This window comes from Eumetopias jubatus, unplaced genomic scaffold (assembly GCF_037043125.1).
Source record: "Eumetopias jubatus isolate StellerSeaLion01/CBP00866 unplaced genomic scaffold, mEumJub1_p1.0 scaffold_5, whole genome shotgun sequence".
Classification (NCBI taxonomy): Eukaryota; Metazoa; Chordata; class Mammalia; order Carnivora; family Otariidae; genus Eumetopias; species Eumetopias jubatus.
In genome coordinates this window covers 38686793-38714035 of record NW_028274811.1, presented here as the reverse complement: position 1 = coordinate 38714035, position 27243 = coordinate 38686793, and the positions used below count along the sequence as shown (strand labels likewise).

Sequence of the window (27243 nt, the reverse complement as noted above, 5' to 3'; positions counted from 1 at the left end):
ACTGGGAATTCATCTGGAAACATAGAAGAGTACATTTAACCACCTCTAATGCACTGCCTTAAATAAGACTGGGCTTTTGTTGTTGAAGAAAGAGAAGGAACAGGTATTGGGTAGGTGATTTGCTGTCCCTGCCATAGCTTATTTTCAAATGATAGTCTTTGTATATTACTACTGAAAACCGGTTTGCATGTATAGAAATAGAGAGACTTGTAACTTATAGGTTACTTGTTAGGAGGAAGGTTTTATAGTAAGAAGGAGCAAAGGAGCTGAGGGTCTGAAAGAAGGTGGTTAGCAGCATAAATGGAAGGGAGTGAATAGATGAAGGCCCTTATTCTTTCCTGGAAAAGGAAATAACCTTATGCAACCACACTTACTTTTATGGAAATTCTTGGGAAGGAGTCCAAATTGCTTAGTACCTTGATGCACATATGCACCTAGTTCCTAGTCTGTTATTTTTTTTATGGCCACAATATGCAAAGGCGGGCAATGCATTGTTCACTTCTCTCTCTCTCTCTCTTTTTTTTTTTTAAAGATTGTATTTATTTATTTGACAGAGAGAGACACAGCAAGAGAGGGAACACAAGCAGGGGGAGTGGGAGAGGGAGAAGCAGGCTTCCCGCGGAGCAGGGAGCCCAATGCGGGGCTCGATCCCAGGACCCTGGGATCATGACCTGAGCCGAAGGCAGATGTTTAACGACTGAGCCACCCAGGCGCCCCATGTTCACTTCTCTTTTAAAATCTTTAAATATTGAACAGTTATTTGTTGAGAACCTGCTATAAGCTAGACCTTGAGGTTATAATGAGATACAAGTTACCAGTCCCCACCCTGAACAGGCTTCAGTAGTCCTGTGAGGAAGACAGATGTATACCGATACCACTGTGTGATAAGTGCTGGCATGGGGGAAATATTGGTAGGTAGGAACATATTAAGAATGGCGTATCATAACCTCTTGGTGACCAATGCAGGTGATTAGCTGAGACCTGAAGGATGAGAGAGCAAGGCAAAGAGATTGATGAGGCATGAGGGCAGAGAAAGTACTTGGAACAGCGGCTCAGGTGAGAGAGGGAGCTTGGCACATTTGGGAAAATGCAGATGCCTTGATGGGCCTGTAGTGGGGGAATGAAAGAAAGGGGAGGAGAGAGGGATCTGGCAGAAATTAGACAAGAAGGGCCTGGAGTGCCAGGTTTTACAGAATAGACTTTATCCTGACAGCTACAGAGAATATCTGAAAGGGAATTGACTTGATCAGATTTGTGTTTTGATACCATTTCCACTCACAGCAGTTATGATCTGGTCAGGGTTTATAGAAACAAAAAATTTCCTTGTCACTTTCATTTTCCTTTGGTTACTGGAGAAACTTGTTATGTCCCTGATTTTTTTTTTTTTTAAGTAATCTTTACACCCAACGGAGGGCTTGAAATCACAACCCCAAGATCAAGAGTTGCATGCTCCACTGACTGAGCCAGACAGGCGTCCCCATGACTTTTCAAATTATGGAATTCTTTCTCATTTCCTCTCTGCCTTTGTAGCAGGGTTCTTCCTTTAATCCAGTATTTCACCTCCTCATAAGCTGACTTGTTCTTGTCTTCTTTCTTAAACATGCTTCACCTCCTCCTTGTAAGCTGACTTGTCTTCTATCTTAAACATACTTAAAAAGTAGTAAACCATTCTTTGGGTTAAAATGCAGGGAACTGGGGCGCCTGGGTGGTTAAGTATCTGCCTTTGGCTCAGGTCATGATTCCAGGGTCCTGCTCAGCGTGGAGCCTGCTTCTCCCTCTCCCTCTGCTGCTCCCCCTGCTTGTGCGTGAGCTCTCTTTCTCTCTGTCAAATAAATAAGTAAAATATTAAAAAAAAATTCAATAGCTTAAAAAAAATGTATGGAACTGAAAATAATAAAACAGAGCTGACAACTTTATAGTAGATTTGTACTAAATCTTTTTTTTTAAATTAATTTATTTATTTGACAGAGAGCACAAGCAGGGGAGGCGGCAGGCAGAGGGAGAGGGAGAGGGAGAAGCAGGCTCCCCTCAGAGCAGGTGGAGCCCAATGCGGGGCTCGATCCCAGGACCCTGGGATATGACCTGAGCCAAAGGCAGTCGCTTAACCAGCGGAGCCACCCAGGCATCCCTTGTACTAAATCTTAATTTTAATACTGTTAGTTATTTTTATTACATAATACACAAAGTATATTTAAGATAGTTATTGGAGAAATAGTGTTAAGGTTGGGGTTCTTTTGACTGCACAGAATTCCTCTTTGCAAAGTGCTCAAATTTGTGTAACCATTTAGAAAACAGTTAAGAATCCAGTATATCTGTGATACGACTAGAAAGCATTTTGTTTTTTAAGTAAACTATGTCCAGTGTGGGGCTTGAACTCACAACCCTGAGATCAAGAGTCACATGCTCTACTGACTGAGCCAGCCAGATGCCCCACCTTTTTTTTAAGTAATATAAAATATATATATAAATAATATATTTAAGTAAGCATTGTGTCCACTGTGGGGCTTGAACTCACAACTCCAAGATCAAGAGTTGCATGCTCTACTGATTGAGCCGGCCAGGTGCCCAACTGGGAAGCATTTTTTAAATTGTTGGTTGAAAGGAGAGAGGGAGGCATGATTAAAGGAGACTGAGTTGCAGGTGTTAGGTGACTTGGCAAGGTCACCTGTTTAGTAGGTTGTAAAAGTGTGAGTAGAGTCCAGGGGTGCCTGGCTCGCCCAGTGAGTGGAGCATGGGACTCATATCTCGGGGTTGTGAGTTTGAGCTCCATGTTGGGTATAGAGATTTCTTAAAAAAAAAAAAATCTTAAAAAAAAGTATGAGTAGAACCTAGATATTTTCAGCATTTGAAAATGCTGCAGAATCTGGAAATGTTAGCATATAAGAAGGGGAAGAAAATCTAATTTCAATTCAGATAACTTTATACCAGAGAATAAAATTTTAGAAACTAAAAGTAAGTTTCAAAACAGAATTAGATTTGTGGATGGTCCATTGGTATCCAGCTTTCACACTTTTCTGTAAGTGTTCATTCCACTCCAGCTTCAGCACACCTGCTTTTAGCAGCTAATTTTTTTTTTCCCCCACGGAATCAGAAACTGAGAAAGAAGCTCTAACCTTTCTTTTTTTCAGAAATAGGATGATGATGTGTGTACTTTGCTTTCGGTTTCAGCCAAAACCAGGATGATGATGGCAATGTTGCCATGTAGATCTGATATTACTAGAGACATGCTTGCTGTTCTCTGTTTCCTTTTAACTTCATATTAATAGTCTGTTAACCATTTGAAGAGAAGTTCTTCATCAGTTTCCATGAAAAAAAAAAAACAACAGTTGACTAATCTTCCCTCAGCGGCTTCCCACTAGGTCTCAGCATCGTTCTTTGGTGGGCATAATTGCAGCTTGGCCAGCAGGTACTACTCCATCCTGTACTTTTCTAAGTATTTATACATTTTAACTAAATAGGAACAGTATCTATTTGACAACAGTATCTGTTTTAGTGTCTGATTAAAAAAAAAGTGTTTCAGACCTTTTATATATTTAAGTAATTCATTAACCATCCCTTTGAGGTTTAAAGTGGACAGATCGTGATCATCATAATTTTTAATCGTTTTTCAAATTCAAGATAACCATGGAAAAATTGCCTCTCAGTAAACAGCTCAGTTCTGTGTGAACCCACTTTTTTTAAAGCAAGACTGTCAAGAGTACAGAGTGGATTATTCTATCTCTTTTGTGTCCAATAGGAAAGAAAAGGAACAGCCAAAGTAGACTTTTTGAAGAAGATCGAAAAAGAAATCCAACAGAAATGGGATACTGAAAAAGTGTTTGAGGTCGATGCATCTAATGTAGAGAACCAGACTCGGTGAGTAATACCTTGTGAAGTTCTATACCTTGTGTTTCTAAAACCACTGGCTACAGAAACCAGTTTGTGGAAAGGATAAGGCAGAGTGTATTTATAATGTCTGAAACAGGCTGAAGGAGGTAACTTCTACTTTCTGCATTTGAAATTAGGATCCTCTTTCCTTTGGAATTCTTTTTTTTTTTTTTTTTTTTTTTTTTAAGTGAGCATGGGGTGCCTCGGTGGCTCAGTTGGTTAAGTGTCCAACTCTTGATTTTGATTCAGGCCATGATCTCGGGGTTGTGAGCATGTGCCGCACATTGGTCTCTATTCTCAGCCCAGAGTCGGCTTGAGATTCTCCCTTTCCCTTTCCTCCTGCTCCTCCCTCCGTGCTTGTGCTATCGCTCTCTCTCAAATAAATAAATAAAATCTTTAGGGAAAAAAATAAAAATAAAGTGAGCTCTATGCCCATTGTGGGGCTTGAGTTACATGCTCTACCAACTGAGCCAGCCAGGTGCCCCTCCTATAGAATTCTTAAAGGACTTTTTCTACATAAAGTTTTTTTTTTTAATAATATTTTTCATATTTAGACAAAGGAGAATGTTTTGAAGTTTTGTCTTTGCTGACTGATGAAATCATTCTATTAGAGATTCCTAATTAGTGATAATTATCTCCAGAGACACAAAGTATAAATTTTAAAGGTTTCTGTATTTGAAGGTCTTATTTCATAAATACTGTATTGCCTTGATATTAAGCATGAGTTGTAAGACAGTCCACAGATAATGATTATGATATTGGGAAAAACAAAAACAAAATAACTGCCCCAAAACAGTACTGTAATAAATGTATGCATCTATTATAAGATGCATCTCAATTTCAGATATGTTGAAATATAGAAAAATGTCCTCTTATAATGAGGAAATACATTGACAACAATTTAGGAGTAGCTAATCTTGAAAAATTATTGTTCAGTATGCAAAGGAATTAGGAAATACGCCATTTTTAATGTGCATATTATCATTTAATCTTCTTAACCCTTTAAGATTAGCAGTACTTTTATCCCTATGTTATAGATAAGGAGATTGAGGTACAGGGAGCCTAAGTAACCAGTTCAAGGTTGCATAGCTAGGCATTATCAGGGTCTGGACTACTTTTTAGGACTTTCTGATTTTAAAGTGTATCCTCCTTGCTACTCAGCAACAGTCTAATGGATTTTTTCTTTTTCTTTTTTTTTTTAAGAAATTAAGAGTGTTGTTGTAATGTAAAATCTCTGATGTTATTTAAACTATTGTTTGAAGGTTTTGTTGGTTTTAGAATTTTGGGCAATGTTAGGTAATTTTAAGTTATCGAGAATGAACTGAAAAAGCTGCATTATTTAGTGAAAGAAAACGAACTGAAGAAACCTTAGAAATGTAACATTGAGTGAGAATTTTTTGTTTCTAAGTAATTTCTATACCCATTGTGGGGCTCATAATCATGACCCTAGGATCAAGAGTTGCTTGCTCTACTGACCGAGCCAGCCAGGCACCCCAGTATATAATTTTTTAATGAAGCTCACAAGTGAGCAAAACTAAATGATACATTGTTTAAGGGCACAGACATATATATAAGTTTTTCAAAATCAAGGAAATGACAAAAGTCACTTTCAAGATAGTGGTTATATCTGGTGGGAGAGGGGTGAGGAGCACACAGTATAGCTATAGTGGACTCATCAGTTGGATAGTGTGCCTACAGGTATTCATTTTATTGTGCTTTGTAACATGTATGTATGTTATACATTTGATTCATGAGAAGAGGATATAACATAATAAATTAAGCAGCTTTAAAAAGGTGCTTTTTAACTTAATTTACCATGTATTTTGTAGTACTGAAGACATTTTAGTTTACCTGACAGACTTTGAATTGCTTTATATATATCTAATGAAGGCAAATCTGGTTTAGTTACTAAAGCATTAAATTAATCCAGTTTCCTAAGAGTATTAAAATTATCTTTAGTAAATTGTCTTTACTCAGCATTTTAGCTTAAGTTAAACCTCCAGTATTTGCTACAAGGATATTTATTTCTTTAATATCTACCTATAAATATCTTATTCTTTCTAAATCAAAAGTAAGTTTCAATTTCAGAGGGCTTTTAATTTCCAGACTTATAAATTTAACTTAATTGAACTTTTAATTTATTTTTAAAGATTGTATTTATTTGAGAGAGAGAGAGAAAGAGAGAGCACAAGCAGGGGGGAGGGGCAGAGGGAGAGGGAGAACCAATTTTAGTATATGTGCTGCCGAAGCGAGCACAAGGGAGAGGGAGAACCAGACTCCCCACTGAGCAGGGGGCCCCATGAGGGGCTGGATCCCAGGACCCTAGGGTCATGACCAGAGCCGAAGGCAGATGTATAACTGACTGAGCCACCCAGGTGCCTCTTAAATAATAAAATTTAAACAAGTTGTTTGTAGTTCACATTCCCTTCACCCCATCCCCTCATTGTAAAAGGAACTTAACATTTTCTTCTCTGTACTTTGTTTTTTACATGATTGTTTTGCAGCAAGGGCAAGTACTTTGTAACCTTCCCATATCCGTATATGAATGGGCGCCTTCATTTGGGACACACATTTTCTTTATCCAAATGTGAGGTAAAGTTTCCTCTGTGTATAATAAAATGGGGTGGATGGTCTTTGATAAATACTATTTTGAAGAAAATGGCATATATCGAATTTATTTCCTGTTAAGGGAACTTAGAATTCCTTAATTTTAAACATAATTTTAATATTTTACTTCTATTAAATATTCTTATATTTAACTTGCATATGTGGTATGTAATAAGTAATTCCTAGGATGGTGAAAAGACAGAACAAAGGAATAGTGGACAGAATTTTGGAATGATTTCCTTCTAAAGGAAGAGAGGAAAAGGAAAACTAAATTGATAATCTTTGTGAAAAGTCAATATTTTGTATTTGTCTAGCATTTGAATTTGTAATTTAAATTTAGTTTGCTTTCTGTAGTTTGCAGTAGGATACCAGAGACTGAAAGGAAAAACTTGTCTGTTTCCCTTTGGTTTACACTGTACTGGAATGCCCATCAAGGTAAGATTGCTTTGGGGATTGGTTTCTACTCTTTAGCTTAAAACAAATGTAATGTCCAATTTAAGAGCTTGAAATAGGATTTTCAGATACTTATATATTATATTGCAGTGTTTTTTGAAATGAGTTGAATTTATTGTGAAAATTAATTTTTAGAAGATACTTGAAGAAGTGCATAAAGGGCACACATTAAGGTCTAAGTGATCTCTAAGTAATTTTGATATCTCTGTTGGTGACCTTACATATTGATATTTCAACTTAGATTATAACTATTAACAAGTAAAATAGCATGATATTTTGTGTACCCATGAGGTATAGGAAGTCAGCATCAAGTAATAAAGTTTTTTTTATGTGTATCAGCTCTTTTTTTTTTTAGTTGTATTATATTTTCATCATGTTTGCAAAGGTCTTCATCATAAATGTGTATTAGAAATAATTCTAAGTAAAGAAGGGGCCAGACAATTAGAGTTGAAAGGATTTCCTAAATGCAAGAGGGTTGGGAAATTTAATTCTCATTTCTTTTGCTTCTCCAACCTTTTATTTTGAAAAATGTCAAACCTGCAGAAAAGGTAAAAGGTTAGGAGAACGAACACCCATATACCTTTCACATATAGTTACCAAGTATTAACATTTGCCATAACTGTTTTAGTTCACACACATGTAATACATGCACACTTTTTTCTCTCTTTTTCTATGAACTCATGGAAAGTAAGTTGCACCCATCATGTTGTGCCACCTCCAAGTACTTTAGTGTGTATTTTTTGAGAACAAGGACATTCTGCATCATCACAGTCTCATTGTCCCCGCCAAGAAGTTTAACACTGATGTAATATTATCTTCATCTAATCTCTAGTCAGATGTTTCTAGTTGTTCCAAAATGTCCTTTCTGGCAGTTTTTTACTCTGTGTGCTGTGGATCACACATTGGATTTTGTTATCAGTTCTTCTTGGTTTCTTTTAGTTTGTCATGACATTGAATGTCATTTGAGAGTTTAGGCCAGTTATTTTGTAGAATGCCTCATCATCTGAGTTTTCTGATTGTTTCTTCATGATTAGATTTGAGTGAAATATTCTGACAAGAATACTATATTGGTGAGGTAAACCTCCCGCTGTATCATATCAAAAGGCGTATATTGGTAGTTTGTATAACCTCAGATAAACCCCTTCATCTCTAGTGTGTGTTTTATAATTTATTATTTTTTTTATTTTTTAAAAGATTTTATTTGTCAGCGAGAGAGAGAGAAAGGGAACATTAGCAGGGGGAAGGGCAGAGGGAGAGGGAGAAGCAGGCTCCCTTCTGAGCAGGGAGCCTGATGCGGGGCTTGATCCCAGCTCCCTGGAATCATGACCTGAGCCAAAGGTAGAGGCTTAACCAACTGATCCACCCAGGCATTCCATGTGTTTTCTAATTTAATGCCTGTTCTGTCTACCTTGCAGGCTTGAGATGACGATAGAAGATATAAGACAGTAATCTTTAAATTGAGAGATGCTACTATTCGTGTTGTTATTCAAAATGATAACACTATATCTTAGGTATCTTGGTACTTCTAATACCTAACATATAGTAGACTACATTGAGTATTTTGAATGTTGAATAAATGCTTGCTGAATAAATGAAGTAAAATACTAATTTATAAATTAGTGAATTTTGACGTACATGAATTATATGGATTTTCTATAATGATTCACATGTGTATAGATGTATTGTAGAAAATCTCAATTTTAGTTGGCCATAGAAATACCAAAAAAATTCAGATTGTTTCTGACTTGAATTTTGAACTTCACTCTAATGTTGTATTTGTTATAGGCATGTGCTGATAAGTTGAAAAGAGAAATAGAGCTTTATGGTTGCCCCCCTGATTTTCCAGATGAAGAAGAGGAAGAGGAAGATACCAATGTTAAAACAGAAGATGTAATAATTAAGGATAAAGCTAAAGGAAAAAAGGTTTGGGGTTAATACTATTTATTTTGGTTGAAATTTTGTATTTTTGTCTAGTTTATATTTGTATTCCCAGTACCTGGCACATAAAAAGTACTCAGTAATTTTGAAAAAGTAACAAAGCCAAAAATTATCTTTCTGACTTTTTGATGGCCTTTTTCCCCTTTTTACTTTATTTTGAAATAATTTAGATATAGAGAAGGATTGCAAGGTAGAGCAGAGTTCCCTTATAATCTTCACCCAGTTCCCCTTATATAACTATGTACAGTCCTCAAAACTAAGAAATTAACATTTGAACAATACTATTCACTAAACTACAAACTTCATTTGACCTTCATTGGTTTTCTCGTTGACATCATTATTCTGTTTGCAGGTCCAATCCAAGATCCCACATTGCATTTACTTGTCATGTCTCCTTCGTATGTCTCCTTAGTCTCTTCCATCTTTGTCTTCCATGACTTTGACACTTTTGGAGAGTACTGGTCAGATCATTTATAGAATGTCCCTCAATTTGGGTTTGTTTAATGCTTTCTCATGAGTAGAATGAGAGGGATGTGTCCTCCTCAGTGCATCATATCAGTGAGTATATGATGTTGATATCTTACTACGGTTGATGTTAACCTTGATCATTTGGCTTTGGTGGTGTCCGCCACGTTTTTCTACTGTAAGGATTCCTTTTTTCCCTTTGATTCATAAATATTTTGAGAGAGATACTTTGGGGCTATGGAAATAATATCTCCTTTTTAAAAAATACTTTATTTATTTTAGACAGAGAATGATTGAGCAAGGGTGGGGGTCAGTGGGGGATAAGGAGCAGAGGGAAAGGGAGAGAGAGAATCCCAAGCAGACTCCCTGCTGAGCACAGAGCCCAATGTGGGGCTCAATCTCATGACCCTGAGATCATGACCTGAGCCAAAATCAAGAGTCAGACATTTAAGTGACTGAGCCAGCCAGGTGCCCTGGAGATAAAATCTTTTTTTAAAATATTTTCTCACTAATTTTAGCATTTGGCAGTGGATCTTGCCTGCAACAGTTGTAACTGTATTGCTCTAATGGTGATTTTCCATTTCCTTCATTCCTTCTACATTTATTACCTGGAATTCTTCTGAAAAGGAATAGTTGTCCTTTCTCCCCCATTTACTTATTTATCCAGGCTTTTTTTTTTTTTAATATCTGTGTGGGTTCATGCATATTTATTTTATTCTTTGAGTTATACTTCAGTACTATCTGGTGTTTTGGGGTGGTTGTTACTGTTATTGTTCAACTTGCTCTGGTTTTGGCCATTGAGAGTCTTTTCGGTTGGCTCCTATGTCTGATGTGCCTCCACCTTTTTTTTCTTTTTTAAGCACTTTATTATTTTCTAGTGCCCAACATACTCCAGGTTCATCTTTTCGCTGTTGCAGCCTGGAATCAACCACTTCTCTCAGGAATCCTGTTTCCTTTTATTGAGAAACTGTATTTAGAAACTTAAGTTCTGAATGCTAGGTACACTCATTGTTTATAGCCCTTCTCAGTAGAAAGAGCAAGGAAATATATATAATAACCCTGGTAACCCACATATATGTACCTGTCTACAGGTTCTTTACCTATCTCTGTATACATTCAAAAAGTTCATCCTACGGGGCACCTGGCTGGCTCATTTGGTAGGACATGCGACTCTTGATGTTGGGGTCATGAATATGAGCCCCACATTTGGGGTAGAGTTTACTTTAAAAAAAAAAGTTCATAGTGATACTGCTGGCTCCATGTTATAACCACGGGCCTCATTCTAGCATTCTCCCTTTACTTATTTGTGACTTCTTTTTCCAAACAGTGAGAAACCTGGCTCTCATTATTTATATATATAATTTTTTCAGTCCTGGTCTACTAGTAGTTCAAGAATTGCTAACCCATACCCCTGGGAGAAACAGTTTTACCAATGAAAGTACAGTGTTTGTATATGCTTTTTGTCTACTTTTTGTCCTTAGAATCTAGTCAACACATTCTTTTCCAAAGTTACTTTTTTTTTTTTTTTTTTTTTGAGTAAGCTCTACACCCAACGTGTGGCCCAAAGTCATGGTCTCTGAGATCAAGAGTTGCATGTTCTACCAACTAAGCCAGCCAGGCACCCCCGGAGTTACTTCTAAAGTTCCTTTCTTTTTAACCCACTTCAAAGTGTGGTTGTATCATGTATTTATAATACTCTTAGATACATTTGTCATAGTCTACATTTCATCTTCCATTCCTCCAACATCCTGGTGGATTTTTTAAACAAATATATATACAGTAAAATTCACTCTTTGTAGAAGATAGTTTTGTTGGCTTGACAAATACGTGGAGTTATGTTCCTGACACCATAGTACCATACAGAGCAGTTCTGTCACCTCCAAAACTCCTTGCCCTGCCTTTTTAGTTCTTTTTTTTTTTAAGATGTATTTATTTTAGAGAGAGAGAGGGAGAGAGAGCACGTATGTGCACACTCATGCACGTATAAGTTGAGGTGGAGGGGCAGAGGGAGAGGGAGGGGGAATCTTAAGCAGACTCCCTGCTGAGCATGGAGCCTGATGCAGGGCTTGATCCCATGACTCTGAGACCATGACCTGAGCTGAAATCAAGAGTCTGACGCTTAACTGACTGGGCCCCCAGGCGCCCCTCCCTTTTTTTTTTTTTTTTTTTACGATTTATCTGTTTGTTTTAGAGAAAGCGAGCGAGTGAGCAGGGGGAGGAGTAGAGGGAGAGGGACAAGCAGAGTCTGCGCTGAATGTGAAGCCAGACGTGGAGCTTGATCACATGACCCCAAGATCACTACCCGAGCCAAAACCAAGAGTCGGTTGCTTAACCGACTGAGACACACATTTTTATAGTTTGATCATTTTTTTATAGTTTTTATAGTTTAACTTCTTTACCCACCTCCAACCCCTGACATTTGGTTGCCTTTTTGATATTGGTAAATATTAGAAAAAGACAAAACTCTTGTTAATAGCTTATTCATAACTAAAAAAAGATACATGTGGTATTAGAAAAAAGGGAATAGAGATTGGTGCTGACATCCTATCTTTAATGATAATTCTTTATGGTTCCAATGATTTAGTTATTTCTCGTATCAGAGTCTTAGTATTGGACTGTAAAATTTGGCAGACAAAATAGTATGTCAAAATCCATTAGTATTCTGACATACCAACAGCATGTTTTGGAATATAAAAAAATTATCAAATCGAATTATTCACTTAAAATTATTGCTGTCCTGGAATTTGCTAACCATTTGTTGGTTGGTCCTTGATGGAGTTTGTTTTTATTGTTTTTTTTCAGAGTAAAGCTGCTGCTAAAGCTGGATCTTCTAAATATCAGTGGGGCATTATGAAATCCCTTGGTCTCTCTGATGAAGAGATAGTCAAATTTTCTGAAGCAGAATATTGGCTTGATTATTTCCCACCACTGGCTATTCAGGATCTGAAGAGAATGGGTTTGAAGGTATGTCCATCACTCCCATAGTTTAAGAAAATATGAAGAACACATTGTGTTTATGATTATATGATATTTGGACCACTCTTAATTTAGAATATATTCCACCTGTATTGCATTAATGAATTAGTACTGTTATTGTTATGGGTCTTGATATAAGCAGTGAAGTACTTTAATATTTGTTGTATTGGAATATTTTTTTTTTAAGATTTTATTTATATATTTGACAGAGAGCGAGAGAGCACAAGCAGGGGGTACAGCAGAGGGAGAGGGAGAGGCAGGCTCCCCACCAAGCAGGGAGCCCGATGCGGGGCTCGATCCCAGGACCCTGTGATCATGACCTGAGCCGAACGCAGATGCTTAACCATCTGAGCCACCCAGGCGCCCCTGGAATATGTTTTAATAGCAATTAGTAGAAGGGAATTCTGTCAAAGAATATGAAGAAGCCAAAGTTTAGCTTATATATTTAGGAATACTTAAAGGTATTATTTAAGTGTTCTTTCTTAATTTATTATAATTCCTATATGCTTGTTATATGAATATGCGTGTTTCAAAATTGACCAATTAAACACAAGTTAATATAATTAATATATTTAATAGATAGAACCTAAAAATGTTTTCTTTTAATGTTTGATATAATTATAGGTTGGAAAATAAAGAGTAGAAGAGTGAGTAATTGATTCGTGGGAACTCTTATTCATAGAGACTCTACAGATTTCTCAAAAATTACCTTTTTCTTTTCTCTTCTATAGGTAGACTGGCGTCGTTCCTTCATCACCACTGATGTTAATCCTTACTATGATTCATTTGTTAGGTGGCAGTTTTTAACATTAAGAGAAAGAAGCAAAATAAAATTTGGGAAGCGGTGAGTTTGTTGTCCTTCAGTATAATAAAGCAAGAATCATAATTCTTGCATTGTAATTCACTGCTTGATAGATAGCCTTCTTTTTCCCATTATCCTTTCTCATTTTGTAAATTTTTTCTTTTTGTTCTCATGTCTCATTTGTTTCCCTTTTTAGTCTTAACAGTATTTTAATGCCTCTGAGCTGCTTAGTGTTCATGACAAATAAAAACAGGGAGACTAGAGGTGTTGGCTTTTTTTTTTTTAAATATAATACCCAGTGCTCATTACATCACATGCCTTCCTTAATGTCTATCACCCAGTTACCCCATCCACACACGCCCCTCCCCTCCTGCAACCCTCAATTTGTTTCCTATGATTAAGAGTCTCTTATGGTTTGTCTCCCTCTTGGAGTGTTGGCTTTTATGATCTCCCTAAAGATTCTGTTTAGTATTTCCAGCCAAGCACAAAAAAATTTTATTTATGTGTTAGTTTATCCTTTTTTTCTATAAATTGTTTAAGATTCTTCCTTGATTCTGTGGATTAATTAAAAGCTACTTGTATTTCATAACTGAAATTATACTTCATAATCTTTTGTTTCATACCACAAAGCCAAGATCAGTGCATATTTTTCAGGGTATTACCTTTGATGAAGGCAGAAAGGTTTCATTAAATAACTAGGCTGACAACTACTCATAAAAGCATAAATAATTGATGTAGACATTTGTTCAGTTAGAAGTTTTAGTTAGAAGAAATATTGTTAGATACTAGCAACAGAAGCAAATATGTTAGGATGAAACTTGTATATTACAATAATATTTGTCACTTATTGTTTATTTTTTAGGTATACCATTTATTCTCCAAAAGACGGACAGCCCTGCATGGATCATGACAGGCAAACTGGAGAGGTAATTATTTGTGACATAGAGTAGCTATTATAATATTTCATAATATGGCGATAGAGTTTACAGAATATATCAAAAACCTAAAAATAATTTTATTCCAGTGCTGAGGTATATTCCGGTGACTCTGAAGAGGAAGGCACAGTGGCACTGTAGGTGTCTGTGTCTTGTCTAGGACCTTGTTACTCCAAGAGTGGTGCTAGGACCAGCTGCATATGCATGTGATACAAAAGCACATTCTTTTTTTTTTTTTTTTTTTTGGACAGAGACACAACGAGAGAGGGAACACAAGCAGGGGGAGTGGGAGAGGGAGAAGCAGGCTTCCTGCCGAGCAGGGAGCCTGATGCAGGGCTCGATCCCAGGACCCTGGGACCATGACCGGAGCTGAAGGCGGACGCCTAACGACTGACCCAGCCAGGCGCCCACAAAAGCACATTCTTGGGCCTTAGCCCAGAATTGCTGAATCAGAAGCTCTGCGGGTAGAGCCCAGAAATCTGTCTCTAATAAGCTCTTGATAGGATTCACATGTAGGCTAATGTTTGAGAAGCACTGCTTGGAGAATACACTGTTCTAAAAAGCATGGGGCAAGGTGATGAGATATGTGGCTAACTGATGTACACAGATTCCATTTATACTTGTTTTGATCATGTGCCTACTTGCTTATTTCCAAAGTGCTTCTAGCCATGCATGACATCAGTTCACTCTACATTCCTGTAAGACACATTAGTAGCATTATTCCTTATAATACTTGAGTGAAGCCAAGGTGATTTGCCTAAAGCCATAGCACAGTCAATCAGTAACAATGACAGAATCTGACCTTAGGATTCCCTGTGTTGTATCTTCCTTTGTTACCATCTCTGAATGCATTTGTAGTTTAGTGATTACTTTTCAAAGTCAGCTTTCAATTATGATGTAACTTATCTAATAGAAGTGAGAGTTGATCAAAAATTTGAATTTGGAAGACTGAATTTACTGACTGTTAAGTTTTAATGTAGTCAACACCACAGCAATATCCTAAATTCCATAGTATGTCATAGTTTTTCAAAGCATTTTCTTGTTCATTGTCTTACCTGCTCCGCAGGACAATCCCATGTGAGTCACAGTACAGTTATTTTACAGATGAAGAAATGAAGGCTCAAAGAGACTGTGACTACCTTGGGTCAAGCCATTAGTAATGGGCTCGGCTAGGTTTTGAATGCACATCATTTGACCCCAGGTCCAGAGTATTTCTTTGATGCCTGCTCTGTGGGATTTTTCGATTACATATTCTGACTCCCATTTTGGTAAACACCGTTTTGGGTGATTATTCTAATTTTTACCTCGTGTCCTCCACTCTCAAGTGAGCTCTTAGTCAACCGTTTTTACTTAGTAGTGTCTGGGCTTCTTTTATGGGTTCTGATCTGGTGTGGGGTGGGAAGGTGGCCTTTCAAGTCACTCTTCTTTTTTTTTCCCTCAAAGATTTTATTTATTTATTTGAGAGAGAGAGAGGAAGAGAGCACGAGCTGGAGGGGGTGTGCAGTGCAGAGTGAGAGGGAGAAGCAAAGGGATCATGACGTGAGCTGAAGGCAGTCGCTTAACTGGCTGAGCCACCTAGGCACCCCTTTCAAGTCACTTCTTACACATTAGACCTTTATTTTTTTTAATTTATTTTTTAAAGATTTTATTTATTCATTTGAGAGAGAGAGAGAGAGCACAAGCAAGGGGGAGAGGCAGAGGGTGAGGGAGAGTCCCCACTGAGCTGGGAGCCTGATATGGGGCTCAGTCCCAGGACCCGGAGATCATGACCTGAGGCGAAGGCAGATGCTTAACCATCTGAACCACCCAGGTGCCCTCACATTAGACTTTTATATGAATGTAGTCATCTCCTTACTTGCCGTCTCCTCATTGGAAGAAAATTATTCTAACAATGCAAGAATCCATCTAAAAAATTTGACTCAGATCTCTCACATAGATGGTGGGTTTAATCCAAGCTTTTTTATCCTCTCAAATTTTTGTTTTGTTTATTTGTTTAGGGCGTGGGACCTCAGGAATATACTTTAATCAAGTTGAAAGTACTTGAGCCATACCCATCCAAATTAAGGTGGGTTGCCAAAGAGTTATTGCTTTATCTTTTCGAAATAATAGATGTGATAGAATCCACAACATTTTTTTTGCATGAACATATATTTTTTTCTTCTTAGTGGCCTGAAAGGTAAAAATATCTTCTTGGTAGCTGCTACTCTCAGACCTGAGACCATGTTTGGACAGACCAACTGTTGGGTTCGCCCTGATATGAAGTACATTGGGTTTGAGACGGTGAATGGTGATATATTCATCTGCACCCAAAGAGCTGCCAGGAATATGTCATACCAGGGCTTTACCAAACACAATGGAGTGGTGCCTGTTGTTAAGGAATTAATGGGAGAGGTGAGTTGGGTAGCAGATTTCTTATTTTAATGCTTAAATTTAGAGGAGAATTTCAACGATGACACTTGAGGAAAGAACATTGAAAAAATCTTTTTAATTGAGGTATCCATACAATGCAATGTGTAAATCCTAAATTTTGTATTTTGGTGCATTTTTATACGCGTGTACACTCAGGCAAGCACCACCTAAATCAAAATATAGAACAGTTCCAGTAGTCCAGAAAGTGCTGTCTTGTCCATCTTGCAGTCAGTACTTACCCCTCTTCTGCAAAGGTAACCACTGCTCTGATTTAAGTCACCGAAGATTAGTTGCTGTTCTTGAACTTTTCATTCAGAATTATATAATCTGTACTTTTTTGTGTCTGGCTTCTTTTGCTCAAATTATGTCTTTGAGATTCATACATGTTGTGTGTAGGAGTGGTTTTGTTCTTTCTTATTGCTGTGGAGAATTCATTGTGTACCATAGCATTTTTGAGTCTTGTTTCAGTTCGGTAAGTATCTGGTCAAAAAATATAGACAGTCCTCCCTAAGAGATTTAATAGCTGCAGTAGATGATTACCAGCATTCCTGGTATAGAATTGCAGCCATTTTTTTCCCTGAAGAATCTTGGATGATGGTAACTAAATAATGGTAACTAAATCTGGATGATTATGTAGCTTTTATCCTTACATTTTATTTACTTATCAGTATTTCAGAGTATATTTTACTCCCTTTGGTAAATGCTGATCTTAGGTATCTTAATAAATAACATTTATTTATTTATTTATTTTTAAAAAAGATATTATTTATTTGAGAGAGAGAGAGAGAGAGCATGAGCAGGAGAGGCAGAGGGAAAAGAAGAGAGAGAATATCAAGCATACTCTGTGCTGAGCAGAGCCTGATGCGGGACTCGATCTCATAACCCTGCGACCATGACCTGAACCAAAACCAAGAGTCAGACGCTTAACCAACTGAGCCACCCAGGCGCCCCAATAAGTAACATTTTAAAAGAAAAAGATGAGTAGAATACTATCTCAGTTTTTTTGAATTGAGCTTTTATTTCTTGCTTATTTTGGAAACTTACTTTTGGACTAGATTGTTACACATTAGTAGAACTCAAAATTTGAAAGACAAAAAGAAAATTTGTCCCTAGTCACTCAGTTTCCCCTTCCATAGGCATTCACTAAAATCACTGTTTTAAATATCCTTCCAGAAGTATTTCATGTATCTATAAGCAAATGCCTGTGTATACTTTCTCCCTCTTATTATTATTTATCTACTTTTTTAAAAGATATTATTTATTCACTTGAGAGAGAAAGAGCACGCATGTATAAGCAGGGGCAGAGGCAGAGGGAGAGAGAGAGAATCTCAGGCAGATACCCCACTGAGTGCAGAGCCTGACTCGGGGCTCAATCTCACTACGCTGACATCATGATCTGAGCCAAAATCAAGAGTCAGATGCTTAACCAATTGAGCCACTCAGGCGCCCCTCCCACTTTTTAATATACCAGTGGCAGTATACTTAATCACATTGTTCTCGGTCTTGCTTTCTTTTTTACTTAATTATGACTTGGTATGTGCCTTATCAGCACAGAGCTTCCTTGTATCTTCTGTTTTACAGCCATATAGTATTCCATTGTTTGGCTCTACCACAGCTTATTTAACCATTCTCTATAATGGATATTGGAATAGTTTGTCTTTTTCTGTGATAAGCAGTGCTGCCGCATCTCATTAGTTCCTGATGTCTGAGTTCTGAGACGTTTTTAGGAATTGTGTGAATAACACAAATATTTTCTGTTCCTAATGCAGTTTCTTTCCATTTGAGCAGATTCTGGAGTGTGTGATATAAATAAAATATAAATAAAAAAATAGCTTGCAGCCCTTATTAAGACTGTCATGATATTTAGCCTTCACCCATGTCACTATAAGTAGCTTCTTCATGAGTAAAGTGGATGGGTGGGAACTGTGTGGAATTGAAACGTGCATTCCTTGGCTCAAAAAGCAGCTGCAAGCGCTTTTGTTCCCATTCTAAGGGTATGGGTTCAATATTGTTGAATCTTCGGATTTTGTTGTTTTTAAGAGAAACTGGTTATATCCTTTTCGTTCAGTTTGTCTTCGTAATCATTGTTTTAATTTAAATGGATATACAGTATTTTATTTTGTTGATATCTCATTTTGTTAAATGATTTTCTATTCTGTAAAGTTTTAGCTGTCTCCAGGTTTTGCTGTTGTAGTTAACACAGCATTGGGTAGACTTCTCAAAGAAAAAAAGTTACTTTTTCCTTTGAGGTTAATTCCTAGGATTGGATTGCTGGGTCCAGGTTGTGTGAACATTTTTGTGTCTCTTGCTATGGTTCCTATATTGTTTTCCTCAAGGAGTACACTGTCACAAGCAATGTATTAGTGTACTAATTGCCTCACAACCTTACCACATTACATTTGGGTATCATAATTATTCACAACTATTTGTAGTCTGGTACGTATAAAAAATGTATTTTGTTTTACTTCATTTATTTTTAAATACTATCTTCTCAGGGCTTAAAAATATTAACACTGTTTTAAATTTTAATGGTTAAAATAAGTTTTTTCACCTTTATGCTGATCTTTTTGTTGCACAGGAAATTCTTGGTGCATCACTTTCTGCTCCTTTAACATCTAATAAGGTCATCTATGTTCTTCCAATGCTCACCATTAAGGAGGAAAAAGGTAGAGTTTCTTTCTTTCTTTCTTTCTAGAAATACTTTGGTAATTGCATTCTGGTTGTATTAATTAATTCCACACTTTCTTTTATAAGGCACTGGTGTGGTCACAAGTGTTCCTTCTGACTCCCCCGATGATTTTGCTGCCCTCAGAGATCTGAAGAAAAAGCAAGTTAGTGTCTCAGTTTCATGTTCTTATTTCTTCTTAATCATCTAATTAGGTACTGCTGAACTATGAGATTAGGCTAAAAAGGTATCATGTATCTTTGAACTATTATCTCTGCCTTCTTTCTTGATGTTTATGTATTTTCTTTTGTTTTGTATTTTAAGTATAATATTTCACAGAATCTTTTTTAAAAAGACTTTCAGAGCAGTTTTAGGTTTATAGTAAAATTGAGAGAAAGGTATAGAGATTTCCCATTTACTCCCTGCCCCCACATGTGCACAGCCTTCTTATTATCAAAATCCCACCAGAGGGGTGCATTTGTTACCATGATGAACCTGCATTGACACATCATAATCCACCAAAGTCCGTAGTTTACTTTAGGGTTCACTCTTGGTGGTGTATATTCTTTGGGTTTGGACAACTGTATAGTGACACAGTTTCATCGTTGTAATATCATAGAGTATTTTCATTGCCCTAAGAATCCCGTGTGGTCTTTCTGTCATCTCTCTCCCCTGTGACCCCTGGCATTCACTGATCTTATTATGGTCTCCACAGTTTTACCTTTTCTGGAATGACATGTGGTTGGAATCATACCGTGTGTAGCTTTCTCAGATTGGCTTCTTTCAACTACTCATATGCATCTAAGGTTTCTCTGTGTCTTTTCATAGCTTGATTGCTCATTTTCTTTCTACCTGGATGTACCATAGTTTATCCATTCACTTCCTGAAGGACCTCTTGGTTGCTAATAAGCACTGGTAATTATGAATAAAGCTGCTATATACATCCATTTGCAGGTTTTTGTGTAGACATAAGTTTTCAGCTCCTTTGGGTAAATACGAAGTTGTGTGATTGCTGGGTCCTATGGTAAGAATATATTTAGCCCCCCAGCTGTGTTCCAAAGTGGCTGTACTGTTTTGCATTCCCACCAGCAGTGTATAAGAGTTCTTGTTGCTCTACATCCTCACTAGCATCTGGTGTTGTCATTGTACCAGATTTTGTCCATTGTAATGGGTGTGTAGTGATATCTCTTTGTTGTTTTAATTTGCATTTTCCTGATGATATGATGTGGTCTTTTCATATGCTTATTTGCCAGCTATGTATCTTCTTTTGTTGAGGTGTGTCTGTTAAAGTCTTTGGCACATTAAAAAATCAGATTGTTTCCTTTTTTTTTAAGATTTTATTTATTTCTTAGAGAAAGTGCATGAGTGCGTGCACACACGAGTGTGTGTGGGGGGAGGGGCAGAGGGTGAGGGAGAAGCAGATTTTCCACTGAGCAGGGAGCCTGATGTGGGGCTCAATCCCAGGACCCTGAGATCATGACCTGAGCCAAAGGCAGACACTTAATCAACTGAGCCACCTAGGCGACCTGGATTGTTTGTTTTCTTAAGATTCAGTTTTGAGAATTCCGTGTGTATTTTGGATAATAGTCCTTTATCAGATGTGTCTTTTGCAAATATTTTTTCCTGATCTTTGGCTTGTCTTTTATTTTAATTCCTGATCCTGTCTTTTGTAGAGCAGTTTTTAATTTTAATGATGTTCAGTTTATTATTTCTTTCATGGATTGTGTCTTTGATGTTGTATCTAAAAAGGCACCCCCGTACCCGTGGTCATTTAAGTTTTCACCTACATTTTCTTCTAGGAATTTCATAGTTTTGTGTTTTACATCTCTGTCTGTGATCCATTTTGAGTTATTTTTTATGACAATATAAGGTCTGTGTCTAGATTCATTTTTTTTTTTGCATGTGAATGTCCAGTTGTTCCAATAACATTTGTTGAAAAGACTGTCTTTGAATTACTGTATTGCCTTCGCTCCTTTATCAAAGATCAGTTGACTATATTTTGGGGGTCTATTTCTGGCCTCTCTGTGTTGTTCCGCTGAACTATTTGTCTCTTCCTTTCTTAGTACCACACTGTGTTGATTACTGTAACTTTATAGGAAGTCTTGAAGCCAGAAGCCAATTTTGTTCTTCAATATTGAGTTGACTATTTTGGGTGTTTTGCCTCTCTGTATAAACTTTGCAATCAGTTTGTTGATATTCATAAAATAACTTGATGGGATTTCAGTTGACATTGCATTAAATCTGTAGGTAAGTTGGGAAGAATTGACGTCTTTTTTTTTTTTTTTTTAAAGATTTTATTTATTTATTTGACACAGAGAGAGACAGCGAGAGAGGGAACACAACAAGCAGGGGGAGTGGGAGAGGGAGAAGCAGGCTTCCCGCCGAGCAGGGAGCCGGATGCGGGGCTCGATCCCAGGGCCCTGGGATCATGACCTGATCTGAAGGCAGTCGCTTAACCAACGGAGCCACCCAGGCGCCCCTGACGTCTTGACAATACTGACTCTTCCAGTCCATGAACATGAAGTATCTGTTCATTTATTTAGGTTGTTTTTTTTTTTTTTAAGATTTTATTTATTTATTTGACAGAGAGAGAGAGGCAGCGAGAGAGGGAATAGAAGCAGGGGGAGTGGGAGAGGGAGAAGCAGGCCCCTTGCTGAGCAGGGAGTCTGTTACAAGGCTCGATCCCAGGACCCTGGGATCATGACCTGAGCCGAAGGCAGATGCTTAATGACTGAACCAACCAGGCACCCCTTATTTAGTTTTCTGATTCTGTTCACAGGGTTTTTTGTTTTTCTGGTATAGATCTTATGTACGTATTGTTACTTTTGTACCTAAGTATTTGATTTTGGGCGGTGCTAATATAAATGGTACTTTGTTTTTAATTTTGAATTCCACTTGTTCATTCTTAGTACATTGGAATGCAGTTAACTTTTGTATAGTTAACTGTGTATCTTGCAACCTTGCTATAATTGTTTATTAGTTCCAGGAGTTTTTTTCCTTGATTCTTTTGGATTTTCTATATAGATGTTCCTTCCATTTGTGAACAAAGACAGCTTTATGTCTCCCTTCCCAATCTGTATACCTCTTATTTTGTTTTCTTCCCTTATTGCTTTAGCAAGGACATTCAGAACGATATTGAAAAGCAGTAAGAGGGGACATCCTTGCCTCCTACCTGATCTTAATGGGAAAGCTTTGAGTTTCTCATCATTAAGTATGATGGTAGTTGTAGATTTTTTGCAGATAGTCTTTATCAAGTTTAGAAGGCCTGCATGTATTCCTGTTTATTAGGAGTTTTTATCATGAATGGGTGTTGGATTTTTGTCACATGCTTTTCTTGCATCTGTTGATAGGATCTTTTTTAATCTGTTTTGATGGGTTTCATAAAACTTTAAAAAAAGTTTTCTGATATTCACATTTTCATTGCAACCTAGGATATGAACCTCATTTTCATTGGGGTGTGTGTGTGTGTGTGTGTGTGTGTGAATTTTTGCTTTTGGCATACTATTTTTCATCATTTAAGCCATTCACTCTAACTTAAACAGTTGAGTTTTTAAAAGTCATAGGTCCCTTCTTGAGATATTTAGTGAAATTTAAAAAAAAATCTCTGGAGAGGAGAACAAAGAATTTAAAAAAGTTTTGGTGTTGGTTCTCTCAATGATTATGCCGGTAAAGTGCTAATCATGAGTGTTAATTTACAAAATATTTTTGCAGGCCTTACGAGCAAAGTATGGAATTAGAGATGACATGGTCTTGCCATTTGAGCCGGTGAGTACATAGGTGACTCAGAATATTCATACCCATCTCTTTATCAGTGAAAAAAAAGAGCTAACATTTTCCTTGTAACAAAATTAAATAATTGGTGAATATAAAAATGAGAGGGAGTTTGCATAAGAGTTTACTTACTTTAATTTGGTATGTGCTGGCTGTTAAGAGTGAGAGAAAAGACCAACAATAAGCATTTTCTTAGCGCCCGGCACCTGTAATTCTGGAACAAATGACTTTCTTAGCATCACCAATTTTATAGATGCTTATTTTGCTACTATGGCTGGCCTGTTTCCAAGCTTCTAAAGACAAAATTTTGCCATATAAGTCATGAATGGTTATGTTTTCATATTAATGCCTGGAGAAGAAAAATATTTTAATCACTAGCAGATACCTTTCATGAAGAATCTAGAAGACTTATCATAAACCAGAAATAAGACCATCCATAAATTTGTTTACATCATTTTCCTAGTTTCACAATTTATTATTTAGTTAGTTATATGCCAGTGTGGGGTTGTGAGCTAGAGAAGGTGTGTTCTGTAGTGAGGGAGGGACAATTTGGGGGTTGGTGCAAAGAATTTGGATAGTTCCTGTGGAGGAGAAGAGGAAGACAAATTCACATCTGGATGTTAGTCACTGTGATTGCCTGATGTGTGGTGCTTCTGTAATGATATATAAAATCTGAAATGGCTTCACTGGACAGTAAAGGCGATAGGATTATGCCCCATGGGGCTGTTTTTATGTTCATTCAGTGTGAATAAGTTCCCAACATTGCTGTTCTTTGCAGGTGCCAATCATTGAAATCCCAGGTTTTGGAAATCTTTCTGCTGTAACCATTTGTGATGATTTGAAAGTTCAAAGCCAGAATGACCGAGAAAAACTTGCAGAAGCAAAGGAGAAGTTATATCTAAAAGGGTTTTATGATGGTGTAAGTAATGATTTTTTAGTTGCTCTGTAATTTTTTCAGCGATTTAGAAAAAAATAGAAAAATTCAATATAGTTTCAATTGTATACTGATTTAATATGAGACTGTGTTCTTCTGTTTCCAGATTTCTTTTTTTATTATTTATTTATTTTAAAGATCTTTATTTAATTGAGAGAGAGAGAGAGGAGAGACAGAGCATAAGCAGGGGGAGGGGCAGAGGGAGAGGGAGAAGCAGGCCCCCTCTGAGCAGGGAGCCCAACTTGGGGCTCCATCCCAGGACCCCATGATCATGACCTGGGCCAAAGGCAGACACGTAACGACTGAGCCACCCAGGTACCCTTCCAGATTTCTTTTTTTAATCTATTTTTTAAATGATAGCATTTACAGAATTTATATTTTTGTGCCCTCTAGGAATCTCTAAGAAATGAGTTTACTGAGAAGATTATTTAAAGTTCATGTTATTTTACAGTAAATTCCATAGATTTATTGCATGGACAATACCTGGTTCCTTCTTTTGCTCTTTTAATTGAGGAATTCATATTTCAAATTAGCAATTTTATTCAGTTCATTAGTTTACTTATTAATGCATACTAAATGTCAGGTGGGCACAAAAACATGTTTTAAACCTCTTTTCTCCTTAGTTATGCATATGTTAATGTGGCTTACATTTCCATGGAAAGAAGACTTAAGCTAGAGAAAGTAAAAATCCAGCCAAGCTGCTATGACTTGAGGTTGAAATGAAGATTTTTTTAAGGCCATGAATGAGAATTCTTTATTTTTACCTTCACTTTCATTTTTCTAGATAATCAACAATTGGTTATGTATCTTTTTTTAAGTGACTTACACATTTTGGGTGATAATAAAAGCCACCACTTATATAGCACTTACATGTTAACTTATTTAAATCTCAAAATAACCTTGTGAAGTAGCAGTATTCCATTTTATAGATGAGGAAATAGAAGTACTAAGATATTAAGTAATTTACCTAAGATCAGCCAGATAGGTAGCCAGTGGCAGGACTGGTACTCACACTGGGCAGCTTGGCTCTAGGATTTGTGCCTGCCTGCTTATTTATTTATTTATTTATTTATTTGAGAGAGAATGAGTGCGGGCGTGTGCAAGTGGGGTGGGGGCAGGAGCAGAGTGAGAGGGAGAGAGAGAATCTTAAGCAGGCTCCACGCGCAACACAGAGCCTGACGTGGGGCTCAGTCTCACAACCCTGAGATCAGGACCTGAGCCGAAATCAAGAATCAAACACTCAGCCGACTGAGCCACCCAGGTGCCCCTAGGATTTGTGCTCTTAACCACTGTACTTTGATGATCACTAAGTATAATTTCATAATGATGAATTAAATAGATATAAAGCATTTTGGCATGTTGGAGGGTTTGGAGGGTCAAAAAAGAACTTGTGTCTTTTCCATTTAAGACAGAAGCTATTTCAGAGAGAAACAGGAGTCACATAGCTGAAGATCAGAACGTCAGCTAGAAGGGATTGTGTGGCTTAGATCTGTGACAACAATGGGCAAGCTAATACTTAGCCCTAGAATTAAATTTCCTCACTACATAAAAGGCAGAGTTGTAAAACAGGCCTTCCTGTAAGGGCTAGGTTTATCACAGGCCAAGCAAAGGAAAATGCTCGCTGGCAACAGGTAGAGTTGGAAACAGAAGTCTAAATGGGAATGAGCGGCATGCACTCAGTTCATTTTTCCAAAGCCTTCAGGAATGAGGTGAGTGAGCATATTGAAATTCTCTCCACATGGAAATCTGAGAAGTGGGAAGTGAGAGTTCCTTCCTAATCATGTTCATGGTAGCTATCCTAGTTACACCAAAAGAAAAACAAGTGTGTTGTAAATATTAGTTGTCTAAGCTATGGCAAAATAAAAACTTAAGATTATAAATATGATAAATTTTAAACTAAAAATATCTTGGTTGCAGATGTAGTAAATTCAGTTAGGAAAAAGTTTGGAGGGAACACAAAGCAAATTTTAATTGTTTTGTCTGTTTTTTTCCCCCCACTTCCCATCCTTTTAGGTAATGTTGGTGGATGGATTTAAGGGACAGAAGGTCCAAGATGTAAAGAAGACTATTCAGAAAAAGATGATTGACACTGTATGTGATAGGCTATCCTCTGAAGGCTGGTTTAGGAGAAAACCTTCTTGTATCTTTTTTTTTTTTAAAGATTTTATTTATTTATTTGACAGAGAGAGACGCAGTGAGAGAGGGACACAAGCAGGGGCAGAGGGTGAGGGAGAAGCAGGCCCCTCTCCTAGCAGGGAGCCCGATACGGGGCTCAATCCCAGGACCCTGGGATCATGACCTGAGCCGAAGGCAGACGCTTAACGGCTAAGCCACCTAGGTGCCCCTGGGAGAAAACCTTTTAGTTAATAGACTTCACAGTGTTAATTAGTAGCGAGTTCTGTAATAAAACCCGGAGCTGAATTAAAGATAAATAATTTTGTGGCAGAAAATAGGAGACTTATTTAGCAATTCATTTTACTTGAACATCCCACCTGTAATGTTGATGAGTGTAGTGCTATAAAGTTGGCATGTGCAAAGCACAAACAGAGAACTTTAATGATGCTTCCTGGCAGTGGCCATTTGAGATACTGGTAGTTACAGTTCTCTTTGTGTAGTGCTTTACTCTTTACTTCATTCTTTTTCTTCCCCCCCGTCTTCATTTTTGTTGAAACTTTTTTTCTGTTGAGCTGCTTAATTAGTTTTTAAATTAAATTTTGATTTCTGACAGTTGTATATGGCCTTAGTACAGAGAGACAGTGGTCTGTAAAGCTTATTAAAATAAAAAACATCAGTTTCCTCTCCATCCTTCCACATTGTCTTAAGTTTCTCTTCCTTGAACAGGCTTACTTTTAACTGTTTCAGTTGCTTCTTTTAATATTAACCTCTATCTCTCTTACAGATCTATAATCTAAATGCTAGTACAATTTTTGAATTTTGTTTTTCAGTTTTAGGCATTAGCTGTTGACTTTCTACTGTAGAAAATCAAGATTTAACTCTTCCTTATAACTTGTGTCTTTCTTTCTAACCTCACCATTTGTGTATACTTTTCTACTTCCTGTCTTCCTAGCATAGGTGTATTATAACTTTTGTGAGAGCAGTACTACAAAAATGTACATCTTTGAGGCATCACTGATCCAGAATGAAGTGTACAATGAGAACTTTTCTTCCAGCTTTCATTTTCCCCTGGCGTTAGTAATTGTCTTTTTTTTTCTTCCTTTAAAATATATCAGTACTCCATCTCCAAACTCTGCCCTGTTTATTTCTTCTCTTAATACTTTCACATATCAATATGCTATTGGTTCCCTCTTGGAGAAAGTTCTCCCAGAGCCTTCTGTCCTGTTTTAGTCTGGACTAGTTGCTTACTGTCCTGGTACACAAATGTCATCTGGGATCTTTCTCCACTATTAATTACTAAGAATTT

At 37.2% G+C, this 27243-nt stretch overlaps 1 protein-coding gene across 1 annotated transcript in view; it reads left to right on the top strand.

Moving 5' to 3' along the window:
- The window catches only part of LARS1 (leucyl-tRNA synthetase 1), a 70164-nt gene that overhangs the window by 5508 nt on the left and 37413 nt on the right, over positions 1-27243 (top strand). Inside the window, exons 2-15 of the mRNA XM_028119091.2 lie at positions 3737-3855; positions 6372-6459; positions 6829-6909; positions 8713-8850; positions 12133-12294; positions 13038-13150; positions 13971-14034; positions 16041-16108; positions 16209-16434; positions 19031-19118; positions 19207-19283; positions 22829-22882; positions 23667-23807; positions 25836-25913. Coding sequence (XP_027974892.2) covers positions 3737-3855; positions 6372-6459; positions 6829-6909; positions 8713-8850; positions 12133-12294; positions 13038-13150; positions 13971-14034; positions 16041-16108; positions 16209-16434; positions 19031-19118; positions 19207-19283; positions 22829-22882; positions 23667-23807; positions 25836-25913 — 1497 coding nt within the window. The remainder of the gene's footprint in view (positions 1-3736; positions 3856-6371; positions 6460-6828; positions 6910-8712; positions 8851-12132; positions 12295-13037; positions 13151-13970; positions 14035-16040; positions 16109-16208; positions 16435-19030; positions 19119-19206; positions 19284-22828; positions 22883-23666; positions 23808-25835; positions 25914-27243) is intronic.